Genomic DNA, 16,460 nt, shown 5'->3' on the forward strand with positions numbered 1-16,460 from the left:
CTCACACACACACACACCACACACTCTGACTTGGTGGTGATGGTGGCTGAACCTGCTACAATTTAAGAACTTTCTCCAACTAAGTCCAAGCAAAGCCTATCCTGTCAGTTTCACGGAATCCGTAAAGCTTTTAAAGTTGAGAGTTGTAAATCTTGTACAGAGATGCAAATGTCAGTAAGAGTATTTCTTTCACCTGTTCAGTTTCTCTGTAAGCCACAACAGCTGGAGTGACTCGGTCCCCTGCGTCATTGGCCACCACATCTGCCCGTCCATCCTGAGACAGACAAAAAACACAACCTAATGACCCTACAACAAAACTACCCCTTTATTTTTATTTCCCAGACAATGATATTTATATTGCAATGCACTGAAATGGACACACACTCATTACCAGCCTGCTAGAATAATATACACAGCTAACTTTGTGTAGTGCCTCTGGGCCAGCTAGGTGGAAATAATAACCCGTTTAACAGGAATAATAATACGTTACAGATGATAACAAATAAAATAATTAGTCGGAACAAATGGTAAACATGTTGAATATTTACCTTGAACACTGCAACACACGCACATGTATATCCAAAATGCACGCCGATAGCTGCCATGCTTTCCACTAGAAAAGAAAAGTCCTCCACAGTTACCGGAAGCCGGTCCTCGTGTACATAAAGTGGGCGGGATCTCAGCTAAACGCAGACAAGTATACAGAGGCGGGTTGAAAAGGTATTTTATTTTTTGTTGTCGAAAAAAAAAATCTATCTAAAACTGCACACACACACTAGAAAAACTTGCAATATGTGTCCATAAAAACGTAAGTATTAAGTGATATTTTCGCCTTAGCGGAATGCTATTTTGGATATAGTGTAAGAGCTAGGCAGTGATTGACAGCGCGTTCAGCCAATTATATCACAGAAAGCGTGCACGCGCTCGAATCCAATGAATGAGCAGCGCCAGATTTAGAACGCGCTGATGGAGCGGGTGACACTGGGTACTGTAGTCCCGGGGAAAGTGCGTGAGTGCTGGAATAAGCTCGATCGAAACATGCATTTAAACAACACCGCTGCCGTGATATGGCTTTTATGCTCCGTTATCGCAGTAACCGAGTCAGACACGTGTGAAGGTGAGGTCTTCTCAGGTTTCTGGAGCGCGTGCTGTTTTTCTGCGTGTAAAAATAGAAACCCAGGAGACATGAATGTGGCAGCAAACGGCTGTGAAGTGCATGGAGTGTGAAAAGCAGAAACGTGCATGTCCTTTTTAATCACCTTCACAGAAACATTTCAGCTGAAATTTCCGATAATGGAATTGCCTTGGAGTTGCAGATACGCTTGTGGATGTTGCACGTGCCCATAAATATTCGGTAATTCAGTGCATTAATATGTTTAAAGGTGCGATCAGCGTGTATAAAAGTGAGCTTTGCCTGCACACAGTGTACCAAACGACACCATAATAAAGTGTGTGAATTCTTTGGTCATGCTGGTAAACAAACAGTCACTCAACACACCGTCTGCTCTGATATGCAAATGATCATGACGTTTCAGTGAAATATGCAAACGAGTTGATGACGTATACTGGCGACTCCTACCGACCCTTTTACAATACCGCCATAGCCAGTTTCCCTGTTTTGTTTTTTTTAATTTATTTATTTATTTATTTATTTATTTATTTATTTATTTTTTTACTTCTTCGGGTCCAGCTCCATCCCCTGGAATCCCCTGTTTCTGCACTGATAACTTTTATTTTAAAATAAAACTTGATTTTGTATTATTTAAGGTTTAAGGAAAGAAGAGAGTTTAAATTAAACATTGGTGATCAATGATTGGGTATTGGGAATATTGGTGATCAGTGATTGGGTATTGGGAATAATGGTGATCAGTGATTGGGTATTGGGAATAATGGTGATCAGTGATTGGGTATTGGGAATAATGGTGATCAGTGATTGGGTATTTTTGAATAATGGTGATCAGTGATTGGGTATTGAGAATATTGGTGATCAGTGATTGGTTATTGAGAATAATGGTGATCAGTGATTGGGTATTGGGAATATTGGTGATTGGGTATTTTTGAATAATGGTGATCAGTGATTGGGTATTGAGAATATTGGTGATCAGTGATTGGTTATTGAGAATAATGGTGATCAGTGATTGGTTATTGAGAATAATGGTGATCAGTGATTGGGTATTGAGAATATTGGTGATCAGTGATTGGTTATTGAGAATAATGGTGATCAGTGATTGGGTATTGGGAATAATGGTGATCAGTGATTGAGTATTTTTGAATAATGGTGATCAGTGATTGGGTACTGAGAATATTTGGTGATCAGTTATTGGTTATTTAGAATATTTGTCATCAGTGATTGAGTATTTTTGAATATTGGTGATCAGTGATTGGGTATTGGGAATAATGGTGATCAGTGATTGGTTATTGAGAATAATGGTGATCAGTGATTGGGTATTGGGAATATTGGTGATTGGGTATTTTTGAATAATGGTGATCAGTGATTGGGTATTGAGAATATTGGTGATCAGTGATTGGTTATTGAGAATAATGGTGATCAGTGATTGGGTATTTTTGAATAATGGTGATCAGTGATTGGGTATTGAGAATATTGGTGATCAGTGATTGGTTATTGGGAATATTGGTGATTGGGTATTTTTGAATAATGGTGATCAGTGATTGGGTATTGAGAATATTGGTGATCAGTGATTGGTTATTGAGAATAATGGTGATCAGTGATTGGGTATTTTTGAATAATGGTGATCAGTGATTGGGTATTGAGAATATTGGTGATCAGTGATTGGTTATTGAGAATAATGGTGATCAGTGATTGGGTATTGGGAATAATGGTGATCAGTGATTGAGTATTTTTGAATAATGGTGATCAGTGATTGGGTATTGAGAATATTGGTGATCAGTGATTGGTTATTGAGAATAATGGTGATCAGTGATTGGGTATTGAGAATATTGGTGATCAGTGATTGGTTATTGAGAATAATGGTGATCAGTGATTGGGTATTGGGAATAATGGTGATCAGTGATTGAGTATTTTTGAATAATGGTGATCAGTGATTGGGTACTGAGAATATTTGGTGATCAGTTATTGGTTATTTAGAATATTGGTGATCAGTGATTGAGTATTTTTGAATATTGGTGATCAGTGATTGGGTATTGGGAATAATGGTGATCAGTGATTGGGTATTGGGAATAATGGTGATCAGTGATTGGGTATTTTTGAATAATGGTGATCAGTGATTGGGTATTGAGAATATTGGTGATCAGTGATTGGTTATTGAGAATAATGGTGATCAGTGATTGGGTATTGGGAATATTTGGTGATCAGTGATTGAGTATTTTTGAATAATGGTGATCAGTGATTGGGTATTGAGAATATTTGGTGATCAGTTATTGGTTATTTAGAATATTGGTGATCAGTGATTGAGTATTTTTGAATATTGGTGATCAGTGATTGGGTATTGGGAATAATGGTGATCAGTGATTAGTTGTTGGGAATAATGGTGATCAGTGATTGGGTATTGGGAATAATGGTGATCAGTGATTAGTTGTTGGGAATAATGGTGATCAGTGATTGGGTATTGGGAATAATGGTGATCAGTAATTAGGTGTTGGGAATAATGGTGATCAGTGATTGGGTATTGGGAATAATGGTCATCAGTGATTGGGTATTGGGAAAAATGGTGACTGGGTATTGGGAATAATGGTAATCAGTGATTGAATATTGGGAACATTGGCAATCCGTAATTGGTCTTTTACAACAATGCTGAGCTTTGACTGGTTATTGAGAATATTGGTGATCAGTAATTAGTTATTGGGAACATTGATTAGTGATTAGTTATAGGGAACATTGGCGATCAATGATTGGTAATTTGGAATAATAATGATCAGTGATTGGGTATTGGGAACATTAGCGATCAGTGATTAGTCTTTAAGCACATTGGTGAGCAGTGATTGGATATTGGGAATATTGGTGATCAGTGATTGGTAACTGGGAATAATAATGATCAGTGATTAGTTATTGGGAACACTGGTGATCAGTGATTAGTTATAGGAAACATTGGTGATCAGTGACTAGTTATAGGAAACATTGGTGATCAATGATTAGTTATAGGGTACATTGGTGATCAGTGATTAGTTATAGGCTACATTGGTGATCAGTGATTAGTTATAGGAAACATTGGTGATCAGTGATTAGTTATAGGGTACATTTGTGATCAGTGATTAGTTATAGGAAACATTGGTGATCAGTGATTAGTTATAGGCTACATTGGTGATCAGTGATTAGTTATAGGAAACATTGGTGATCAGTGATTAGTTATAGGGTACATTTGTGATCAGTGATTAGTTATAGGAAACATTGGTGATCAGTGATTAGTTATAGGATACATTTGTGATCAGTGATTAGTTATAGGAAACATTGGTGATCAGTGATTAGTTATAGGCTACATTGGTGATCGGTGATTAGTTATAGGAAACATTTGTGATCAGTGATTAGTTATAGGCTACACTGGTGATCAGTGATTAGTTATAGGAAACATTGGTGATCAGTGATTAGTTATAGGAAACATTTGTGATCAGTGATTAGTTATAGGAAACATTTGTGATCAGTGATTAGTTATAGGAAACATTGGTGATCAGTGATTAGTTATAGGAAACATTGGTGATCAGTGATTAGTTATAGGGTACATTGGTGAGCAGTGATTGGTCTTTAAGAACATGAAGTACAATCTACTACACAGGAAGTGAGTAAAAATTTACAACTAACTTTAAACTTTCTAGAAGAAAGTATAATAACATGGACTTGAAAAACTAGAAAGGGATCCAATACACTCCTATTATACAGAAGCTTATACAGAATGATACATAATGATGCAGACTGTAGATCTGCTCCAAAAGCATCACAGCACTAAGATCCTTGTTAAATTGTACCCTGAGAATCACACACACTCTCTCTCTCCCATTAAGATGATTTTAACTTCACAATGTTTTTATGAAACTAGACCCAAGCCTAGTATTTATTGCTCTGTGTGTTTGTGTGTGTGTGTGTGTTTGTGTGTGTTGTACAGTGTGTGTAGGATTTTTAGAGCGTCTCTACAGGTCCTTGGTGGCCACTCACAGGGAGCTGTCCTCAGCACTTGTAGAGGAGGAGCTTATGAAAGCATGTGCTGAAGCTACAGGGAAGGAGAACCGACTGGTAAGACACACACACACACACACACACACACAGCTGGTGGTTGTGTTCCAAAAAGATCATTAATTATGTATCAGTATAAAATATTTTAATATAATCTACAGCACCATTCAAAAGTATTGGAATGGCAAGGCCCTTTCTTTTGTTATTATTTTAGAGTAAAGATATTTGTATTCTTTTTATTTAGATTTCTCATCACTTGTCAATGTTCTGTCATTTAACATACCCTTTAACAAAATTAAAGGTGAATTTCTGATCGATTGTCTCATATTCATATAATCTTTTGGTCTCAAACACAAATGTATTCAGAGTAAAGCAAACAAACACAAAGTGGCCTTGTCATCCCAATACTTTTGGAGGAGACTGTGTATCTTTTTTCCCCCCATAAAACTGAACTAACGTATTAAGCTTCAGTATATCCCAAATGCCTGTTATTGCTTGAAAGAACACTGGAACTCAATTATATTTCCGAGAAGCTTTAAAGAGCAGTAGTTTGCTATAAATCAGAGATATCAGAGTTATAGTTTTTTGGGGGAAAGTAAAATCTTGGTTCAGTTCTTATTAAAATCAGCAGAACAGTATTGAGACTATGTAACTTAAACAGAAGAGTAGACCCATCCATCCATTGTCTATACCCGCTTTATTCCTAATTAGGGTCACAGGGATCTGCTGGAGCCTATCCCAGAACACATTGGGTGAAAGGCAGGAGTACACCCTGGACAGGTCGCCAGTCCATCACAGGGCCACACATATATAGACAGACAACCACACACACTCACTCCTATGGGCAATTTAGAATTACCAACCAACCTAATGTACATGTTTTTGGACTGTGGGACGAAACCGGAGTATGCGGAGTAAACCCACACAGGCACGGGGAGAACATGCAAACTCCACACAGAAAAGCCCCTGCTTGTTCGAACCCGAGATTCGAACCCAGGACCACTAAGCCACCGTGCTGCCCAGAAGAGTAGATTTAATATCTATTTTAATCATGTAAATGTTAGCTCTTCGAAGGTGCTGGTGGCTCAGTGGTAGGTTTATTGCCTACAATGCGGAAGGCCTGGGTTCGATTTCCAGCCACTGAATGCAGTGCCGGTCCCAAGCCCGGATAAAATGGAATGGTTGTGTCAGAAAGGGCATCCGGGTCACCTCTCACACATGCAGGGAGCAGCCGAATGATCAACAACAACAAATGTTAGCACTTTGCTTAAGGTCTCATTTTCTTTCTCTCTCTCTGACTGTGTGCGACTCGCCTCAGTGTTATTACCTCGGAGCCTCCAGTGACGCAGCGGCGAAAGTGACCGGCGAGGTGAGTCGTCCTCTCAGCGCCCATGTCCCGGTGCAGAAGATCTGCCAGCGACTCCAGAGCAGGGACCAACAAATCTGTGAACTCCGATATGGTACGAGCCCGGGAGTAACATTGTTCTCTTATCTCTGAGTGTGGGTTGGTTAAAGCAGTGTCGTTCATGGCGTATCAGTATAATAAAGCAGAAGGTTTCAATGTGTCATTGTGGAAAGGAAAAACTTCAGCTACAAGTACAGTTGATATGATTTTTTTCCTCTTGAAGCAAACAAGCTTAGCATTGCGTAAAACTGCGTGATCTAAATCTTTACACACTCACCTCATTTTTACAAGGTGTTATAAAATACAGTCGTTCCATAAAATAGCAGAATGTACTAATAAAAAATTGGAGCTGTTTAATCATCGGAATAATTTCGAACACCCACTACATGTCTGAGTCTGAGTCACACAAAGCTGTAGGATAAAAAGGAAATTTTCTCTTTCTGTGATTGCGCATTTTTTTATAATTAACAGTGTCAGACACTGGATCATCGACTTTGAACTCCTCATGAAATCAAACTGAAGTTTTACGTTTACCTTATCTTATCGTTTATCTTATCTTACCGTCCAATCAAATGCTCTGGAGAATCCGAAGCATCCCACCCCCAACTAACTAATCAGAACGGCTAAGCCCAGGTTGTGGGGTACGCTGAACATCCATCCATCCATTGTCTATACTCGCTTTATTCCTAATTAGGGTCACGGGGATCTGCTGGAGCCTATCCCAGCACACACTGGGTGAAAGGCAAGGGTACACCATGGACAGGTCACCAGTCCATCACAGGGCCACACATATAGACAGACAACCACACACACTCACTCCTATGGGCAATTTAGAATGACCAATCCACCTAATGTGCATGTTTTTGGACTGTGGGAGGAAACTGGAGTACCCAGAGTAAACCCACACAGACACGGGGAGAACATGCAAACTTCACACAGAAAGGCCCCTGCCTGTTCGAACCCGGGACTCGAACCCAGGACCTTCTTGCTGTGAGGCAACATAAGCTGAACACTATTTTTTATTTGTAAAAGGGGGAGGAGTCACTTGATCGCCCCGCCCTGCTTCATGTTTCAGTGGAAATTACACCAACACACAAAATAACATGGTAACCTCAACTTGCCATGTTTTAGGACTAACTTTAAGACAACTAATCACTGATCACTTTGAAGTGATGTGATGTGATATGATTCTCAGCTGCTGTCTTAACGCTTCACTTGACTTTGGGATTCCACGACAGTTTTTAATCGGAAATCGGCGTAGAAGAGGAACTTTAATTATATTTGTATGGCACCTTCAACATGGACAGCTTTACAGATGTAGATTTAGATCCCTGATGAGCAAACCAGAGGCGAGAGCACTGAGGAAAAACTCTGTGATGCAAGATGAAGAAGAAACCTCAAATCCAATGGGAAGCGCTTCTCTTCTGGGTGATTGGTGAATTATAAATGATAACATCATGCAGTAAAGACAAACAGTAATAAGTGTGTTACGGGATGTTCGGTGTGAGCAGATTCTGAACAAGAGTCTTGGGATAAGCAAGGGACAGTCTTTATGATTAGAGCAGCAAATCTACAGTAGTCAGGTGAGATTCTCCACAGATACAATGATGAATCATGGGTATAAACTGTTTTTGGGAAGCGCAAATCTTTCCGGTTCTCATGTGGGACCAACCATAAAAGCAGAAAATGAGTCACAAGTGTAGAAGCTCCAAGCAGAAGTAGAGCATCCGGATGAATCAGTCAGGTCCAGAAGGCGAGATTTTCTTTCTCCTAAATGAAATTTTTGGGCCAGTCTGAGTGAGTCAGGGTGTAATAAAACGTTTGGGTGTTTATTCGATTTTTTTTATTCAACATGTTCTGGACATGTTGTAATAGGGTATGCTGATCAACGATTCAAGTCTGGTTGAATCCCTGCCCATCAAGAGGTAAGTGCAAATGCTGTGAAGCTCCTTAATGGAGAAAGTTTTGAGTTCTATCTGGCGCATGAGTAACACCATCCATCCATTTTCTGTAGCGCTTATTCTACACAGGGTTCTGGGGAGCCTGAAGTCTATCCAAGGAGACTCTGGGCTCAAGGCAGGGGACACCCTGGACAAACCAGTCACAAGGCACACACACTAACACACTCATTCACACACTACAGACAAGTTAGAGATGCTATTCAGCCTATAACAAATGTCTTTGGACCGGAGTACCCAGAGGAAAGCCCTGAAGCATAGAGAGAACATTCACACACGAAGGGAATCAAATCCCTGACCCTGGAAGTACAGCTGTCGCCTCATGAACTCCTCAAATAATCAGAACCACACTGTTGCTAAAGGTTTAAGGACCATGTAAGAAAAGATCGCAACCCTGGATAGCTTGTGTAAGTGTGGCTGTGTGTTTTGTCTTTGCTGTCTATCAGTATTGGCATAAGCCTGGTCTCAGTGCATAGACCTGAGCCCTGAGCTGGGTAGTGTGTTATTGTCAATCACGTACTGTGTGTCATGTAGTTTATCCACATGGCAGATTAAAACTGAGCCTACAAACCTCAGACACTAAACACATTGTCCAGAGCTGATATACAGTAGATTATGTAATTCATATGATGTATATCAAGCTTCTTCATATCACACCACAGCCGAATTCTCAAAATCGGACTGGTCAGAAGGTGTGTGTTATTTCTGTATAGCAGCACGGCTCAAACCTATTAAATTCACATTAACACAAATATTAGTTTATATGAACACGCGCTTTCCAATACATTACTGTTTCTATAGTAACAGCTCATTCACAGGGACTTGAAGTATGGCGGCTGCTCCACATGATCTTATTTAAGAAGTGTGTTGCTTAAAAAACAGAAAAAGAACAATGTGTAATTGTTCGTGAAGTCATTTTTATTGTTTAAAGAGACATTTATTTAACATTTATGAGGGAGTCTTGCGTGTCAGCGCTTTGTAACAGTCAGGGTCCTTCTCAAAGTTTCCCAGCATGGGACAAAGGGGTTTATGTTTTCCGGGTTCTTGGTACAATGACAAGCTGTGTTTTTTAGGAAAGAGAGAGAAAACAAGCTGCTGGTGAGGGACTGACTGTTTAGCGTTGCTATATCGTTAGTATTAACAAGAACGAACTTGCGGACGTTCCGTAATTTAACTCCAACACTAAAATGTCCGGCAGGTCTTTTAGTAATAAATTAAACATTGTAGTTATTTTGCAAATCCTTGTGGTGTAAGTGAAATATCACATCGGACCCATGTGGTTATATGAAAATAATCCGTTTCCCGATGGCCCGTTCCACTCCAACCCAGCATGGATTAATTTTGTATCACCACACAGCCTGTCCTGTGTTATTCCCGTACTTAAATACATAACAACCTGTAATTAACTCCCTAACATCCTAGCTTATTGTTTCAGGTATTCATCGTGAAGCATATTATTCAGTAATTACAGTAAAACTAATCAGAAAGGTATGTAATTAGGATTGTGAGGAATGTAATCTGAATACGCTGAAAGATCCCGGGAACTCAGGGGTTAAAGCAGTCCCCATTTTCAGTCACTGGATGCGTACATCTCCTCCGGTTATATAACAGACATAGATGAGAGATACTAACACACACTGTTCATGCTTCTACTGTAACAGTGTGTTTTATGTGTGTGTGTTGCAGAGCGTCAGGTGCTGGACTGGAGTCGAGAGGCTCTGTCTAAGATGCGGGTGTTGGAGCTGAAGCGAGTGTTGGCCTCGTGGGGAGAGGAATGCCGTGGATGCCTGGAAAAGACTGAATTGATCGATCTTATCCAGGAGGTGGCCCCCAAGCACAGTCCAGCTCAGCCCGGGACACATTCATCTGATCTCTGAGGGCCTCCTCCTGGTGCAGCCGCATGCTGAGGACATGCAGTGCAGATCTGACAGGTCCTCCTCGTGCAGCTCTGAGCTGAGGACACAGGCATATCTATGAAGTTCTGTGATGTCAGTGTTGTGGTTTGGTGTGATGGTTTCATTCAGGTGTAGAGCTTAAACGATATGAAGCCGTTTCAGTATGTCGGATCTGAGGAAGCGACCACTTTTGTGACCTTTTTTTGCGATTATCTTTGTGAATAAACACAGGAAACACTTCAGAGTGCTAACTTTAGCCCTTATTGTTTCTGAGTGAGTGAATCAGACTTGGTATAATTAACAGTGTGACAACCAGAGAAGCATTTAAATCATGTCTTGGATAAGAGGCAGTCAGACTCCACCTAACCATTCCATATAGTGTCTAAAGTATTCACACCCTATTTAACATTGACATATTTTATAGTGTTACAACCTGGACATGAATTGAGCTTATTTAGAATGAATTATTAATTTACACAAAATGACCTATAATATAGAAGTCAGAGAGAAAGTGCAAAATTCGTTGCAAATGTATATAAGCAAACAGTTGTGATTGCATAAGTACTCACCCCCATTTCATTGAAACCTCTAAATTGCTATCAGCAGACACATAATTAATGGAGTCTAACCGTACATTAAAGAGTCACATGATCACAAGTCTCCTGGAAGACCCCATAGTATAAAAATCATCCCTAAACAAACAGTGTCATGAACACCAAGGACAGTTCTGGAAAAATATCCGTAAGAGTTTAACTATAAAAAGAAAACCTCTCTCAAATACCACAAAGCAATATTAAGCCTATTATTACATATAAACCTATTATATATATATATACAAGTGTGACAAGAGTGAAGGCCATCCACCACAAAGCAGCGATCGAGTAAAAAGGGATTATTCAGAAACACAAAGGAATGTAGCTCTAAAGGAGCTGAAGATCCACTGCTCAGAAGGGAGAAGCTGCTTATAGATGAACTATTACCTAGACAGTCCACAGAACATGTTAATGACTCACTAAACATGTGGCAAAACATGTGTATGCAGGTCTGAGAGAACAATTTTGTCCTACATTTGAAAGAAAGGCAACACTGTTCATCATTCTGAGAACACTTTTCCTATAGTGAAGCATGGTGATGGGAGCATCACAGGGACTCTGGGCCTCTAAGTGAAGTAGCCTTTATTTGTCACATATACATTACTACACAGTTAAATTCTTGGCGGTCAGAGCACAGGGTCAGCCATGATGCAGCGCCCCTGGAGCAAGGGGGTTGAGGGCCTTGCTCAAGGGCCCATCAGTGAACAGCTTGAACCCCAATCTTCCAATCAACAGCCTACAGCCTTAACCACTACCACCGCCCATAAAGCCCTTGCTCAAAGGCCAAGTAGTGGTAGCTTACTGGACCTGTGATTTGAACTCACAACCTTAACACCTTAACCACCTAGCTACAAATACATTTGTAATTCACACCCTAGAGCATGTGTTGGTGATGATTAATTATGCTGATGCTCATTTATATTCAGTATCTTCATCAACTTGGTCATCACCAAGTAAAGACTTAAACATATGGCTCTATTTAAATGGAGGCTAAACATAAAGTAGTAATGTTTTCATCTTAGCCTAGCAGTTTAGCTGTTTACTATGTAGTGGTAGAAATGAATAAAAAGGACTCGGTACAACTAATATTACAATGTGATAACACTTAACATCACAAACTGACCTCTGCAGGTTCCATCATACTGAGAAACGTCACCACTGTGTCACAGGTCACGGAATTAAAACTTCGCGAATCTTTTCGACTTCAGAAGACGTAAAGTAGGATGCTGAAAGGTTTTGAGCACACAACGGTAATTCCGGCAACTGCATTGTTTCACCGCTCCCTACCTAATCCGAACAGGAGTCGAAATGGGACTAGCAGGTTCACATCCAGCGTGCGCGCATCCCGAGTGTCTGTCAGTGTGAAGTGTGAGTGTGCAAGTATGAATTGCATAATTGCTTGTGTCACACTTGTGACCTTCAGCAAGAATTGCATTGTTGTGATCTGAACATCAGACACACACTGAAAGCAGCACGCCCACACACCGCAAGATTGCTGATGTTTACATTTAGCTGGTTGCCATGGTGACGATTAGCATTCGCTTGCCTATTTCAGACGGACTGCATGGTGTTTTTTTTATTTTTTTCCCCCTGACAAAGTTTCTATATCACTGAGCCAATCAGGCACATTATCTGCCACGGGGGCTCCATCTCTCGATCTCCTTTCTCTCACACACTCTCTCTTTTTTTGTCTCTCTTATCTTCTCCCTCATTCACATTCCCCCACTTGTTCTGACCAGTGCCTCTTCTCTTCTCGTCTATTATTGCAGTTCAGAGAATGAGAAGGAAGGAGAGATAAAGAGTGAGTGATACAGAGTGAGAGAAATAGAGAAGCAGGCCTTGCCCACGCAATAGAGTGGGAGACTGAGCCTCTCTCTCTCTCTCCCTCTCTCTCTCGCTATCTCTCTCTCTCTCGCTCTCTCTGAACATGCACACATACACACCACACACACACTCACTCACACAGCTAGTCAGTGTATCATGCTTGCACTGTGTGGGCTGAGCTGAGCATTCCTGTCATACAGTAACAGTCTTTCTGCCTCCGCACTCTCTCTCTCTCTTTCTCTCTTTCTCTCTCTCTCTCTATCCCTCCCTGTCTCCATCTTTCTCTCTTTTCTCTCTCTCCCTTTCCATTTTTCCCTCCCTTCCTCTCCCCACATACACTTACAAATACACACATACACATACACACACACACACACACACACATGTACACGCATACACTCCCACAGAGCAGAGACGGATTGCCGGGGAGGAAGTCAAGATGGTATGCGATGAGAGTCCTGGTTGTATAGGGTAAGTTTATCTCCACTTTTTTTTTTTATTGATTTCACATTCATTAGTTGGTTAGGATGGTGTGTGTGTGTGTGTGTGTGTGCGTGAAGACTTGGTGAGATCTTGTGGATGTGCTGCTTTTCAAACCTGCTTCTCACTGCATACACTCTGAGTGAGTGTACATGGATGGGTGTGCGATTCAATACCATTTTCAAGGATGAGAAAACACTTTACCCAGCAGGCACCATCAGTGTGTGTGTGTGTGTGTGTGTGTCTTTTAAGTAGATTGTAGATGTCCTCTTCTTGTGGTGAAGGTGCGAATCTTGTCAAAGGTCTATTACATGAACGATTTTTAGAAGCTGGTGTGCATTTGAAGGATTCATCACACACACACACACACACACTTTCCTAGCTTTGCTCCACTCCATTCACGTCCGCGTTACCTGTCTCTGGCGCGCGTCTCCCTGATTTCCGTCGTGACTGAGGCCGTTCCTCAGAGCCCCAACGCCCACGCGCTCTCGTCTCCTCTCCCCCTTTCCTTCTCTCTCTCTCTCTCTCTCTCTCTCACCCACTCTCTCTCATCTCCCTTCATCCCCCTCAGCCCCTCTCATGCTCCCCACCCACCACTTCAAGTGAGTGATCCGCGTGTCCGTGGCGCGCGGTGCGTCTGCATCTGCGTCTGCTCCTCATCTCTCCAGCTCTGGCCCTTTTAGAAGAAGAAGAAGAAGAAGAAGAAGAAGAAGAAGAAGAAGAAGAAGAGAAAAAAAGGGCAGCAGGCAAAGTTTCCCGCCGATCCATTTTTCTGGTTGCCATAGCGATGCGCGAGGACTTGGAGAGGTGCGGCGGTATTGGGATGCAGCGACAGCACTTTGCTCGCAATGTGAATTCACACGCCGCCAGCGATGGAGCTTCTCCGAGACTGCGTTCGGAGCGAGCGACAAGGTGAGACGCGCGCGCCCACACACACACACACACACACACATACACACACACGTAGAGACGAACACAAGTCGTCTCTGGTAGAACCGTGTGTGTATATAAATATATATATATGTGTGTGTGTGTGTGTGTGTGTGTGTGTTAAATTGGAGAGAGAGAGGGAGAGAGAGAGAGAGAGAGAGAGAGGGAGAGAGAGAGAGAGCAGGAGTATGAAAATTAACCTCGAGCTTTATCTTGGAAGAAGAAGCGCGACAGCAGACTGTGGGAGAGGGCGCGCGCGATTTGTGTGTGTGTGTGTGTGTGTGTGTGTGAGAATGTCAATCCTACTTGTGGCAACTTGAAGCATGTACTGTGTGTGTGTGTGTGTGTGTGTGTATGTATGTGTGTGTGTGTGTGTGTGTATGACATAACCAGAGTTTGTGTGCAGCTTTATTCCAGCTCCACTATATTTCATCATCATGATTGCGCTTTCAATCAGAATGAACTCATGATGATATAATAACTAGATGGACAAGGAGAAATAAAGGACACTAAACTGTCACTGGGTACACCTTATGTATCTTGTGTGTTTGTGTGTGTGTGTACCTTTAGTGCTGTACCCTAAAAAAAACTAATGACTAAAGGCTCTTATTCATATTGAAACAATCTGTACATATTAAAGGCACAACAGATAAGAGTACCACTCCAGAGAGAAGAAAAGCTCCAGTTCAGTACCTTGCTTTATGAGAGTGTGCTGTTGCTTGTGCAAAAGATCATAATTGTCTCATTAAACATATCATGCATTGTAAATGCACTGGAGTGATTTATGGCCTGTTATATCTATATATATCTACAGCTATATATATATATATATATATATATATATATATTTACATTGCCTTGCTTTATCAGCTCAGGAATTTAGGATATATAGAGGCGCAGTTTGCCTCAGGGCCTGGAAGTAGGCTTGCTCTTGGATTAAAAAAAAAAAAGCTTTATTGCAACACTGCCGAAAGCCAGGGATGCATCACTTTTCTCTTTTTTTTTTTACACATCTAATAGAATATCAGGAGGTCAGGATATGTGGTATGGTCTAATCACATGCAAGAGCTGATCATCCATGCTAGGGCTGAGCAATGCGACGATATTCTATCGATATCATGATAAAAGATCTCACTTTTTTATTGTAATTGTAAGTTCAAATCATGATGGTACCACAGCCATCGGAGTCAAAAGAGGCCATTGGTCAATCCGAGAGCCCCGTCTATCAGAGCGACACTAGAAGAACATGGACGGCTGTGAGGTCATGTATGTGGAAGAGGGTAGATAGCGCTGCCACGTGACACAGCATGAAGAGCAGATCGATAAGACGTGGTCGGAGTCTCAGAGATTTTACCGGTTGTGCAATAGAAGAGAGAGCTAGCTGGTGGGTAGGAACCTGCTGATGATCAAATTGGGGAGAAAATGTATTAGGTAACATACTCTGGAAGTAAGTTGGATACTGTTTGAATCTTTATCAAGCCTTTTCAGTGCACGTTTTTAGCCCAAAAATCCTTATTAAATGCAACACTACACTGCATTCAAACCTCCACTTGGATCATGATCTATAACTGTATCTATGATTTGTAGAAATGTCCAACCCTAATCCACTGTGTAAAACGCATCAGTTTTCCTCTCGAGGCTTCTTCCTTTTCCTTCCTCAAGGAGTTTTTCCTCTCCACTGACACCACCAGCTTGTTCATTAAGGATTTACGCATATCTACATCTGGATTTCTGTAAAGCGTGCCGACGTCTGTTGTAAAAGTCAAATCGCTATACAAATCAAATGAAATTGAATTAGAAAGGATGCAATCTCCTCCAGTGGCTCAGGCGCTAGTATCGATCCTCTGTATCAGATTGGTACGTTCCCATTTGAATAGGAAGTGAAAGCATCTGTGTTGCCAGGCATTGCTTTACTTTTGTCCTCTCCTCCGGAGGCTCTCACACACTTCAAGGCTACTCTTATGTAACCACAAGAGTACGTGTGTAGCTCTGACTTTTCTCTAATGGTCCTCTAGTATCCTGGGGATTGGCTTGATGTGGGGACTTGGTAACACCTCATGCTTTGTCTGCTTTGAAGTGATAATGAAGATTTACCTGCACCACAAATATACCAACCCGTGCATAATTAAGAACACACTTGGCATTAATTATGTGCATACTTGGCAGTAGATACTGGCACTATAAGTGTGTTATTATGTATGTACTGTTTCAGGGATTTTCATGAATGTGCTA

General features: G+C 41.2%; 3 protein-coding genes across 4 annotated transcripts in view; 2 read left to right on the top strand and 1 right to left on the bottom strand.

Annotated features, from left to right (window-relative positions):
* The window catches only part of hspa14 (heat shock protein 14), an 18,660-nt gene extending 17,956 nt beyond the window's left edge, over positions 1–704 (bottom strand). The window contains exons 1-2 of the mRNA XM_058417129.1: positions 549–704; positions 194–274 (exon numbers count right to left, since the gene is read on the bottom strand). Coding sequence (XP_058273112.1) covers positions 194–274; positions 549–605 — 138 coding nt within the window. The 5' untranslated portion in view covers positions 606–704. The remainder of the gene's footprint in view (positions 1–193; positions 275–548) is intronic.
* A 260-nt stretch (positions 705–964) lies between these two features.
* On the top strand, positions 965–10,638 carry cdnf (cerebral dopamine neurotrophic factor). The gene is made up of 4 exons (XM_058417131.1): positions 965–1,117; positions 5,076–5,203; positions 6,462–6,603; positions 10,193–10,638. Exons 1-4 carry the CDS (start codon positions 967–969, stop codon positions 10,381–10,383), a joined length of 612 nt encoding a protein of 203 aa, XP_058273114.1. The 5' UTR covers positions 965–966; the 3' UTR covers positions 10,384–10,638.
* A 2,446-nt stretch (positions 10,639–13,084) lies between these two features.
* Positions 13,085–16,460, top strand: part of shank3b (SH3 and multiple ankyrin repeat domains 3b) — a 38,057-nt gene continuing 34,681 nt past the window's right edge. Inside the window, exon 1 of one of the 2 annotated variants that reach the window (XM_058417715.1) lies at positions 13,085–13,289. The gene's annotated coding sequence lies outside the window, so the exon portion shown is untranslated. Of the gene's footprint in view, positions 13,290–13,661; positions 14,211–16,460 lie in introns of those variants that run through there. The other variant, XM_058417714.1, reaches the window with a different exon arrangement.

Source organism: Hemibagrus wyckioides, linkage group LG19, assembly GCF_019097595.1.
Source record: "Hemibagrus wyckioides isolate EC202008001 linkage group LG19, SWU_Hwy_1.0, whole genome shotgun sequence".
NCBI classification, from domain to species: Eukaryota; Metazoa; Chordata; class Actinopteri; order Siluriformes; family Bagridae; genus Hemibagrus; species Hemibagrus wyckioides.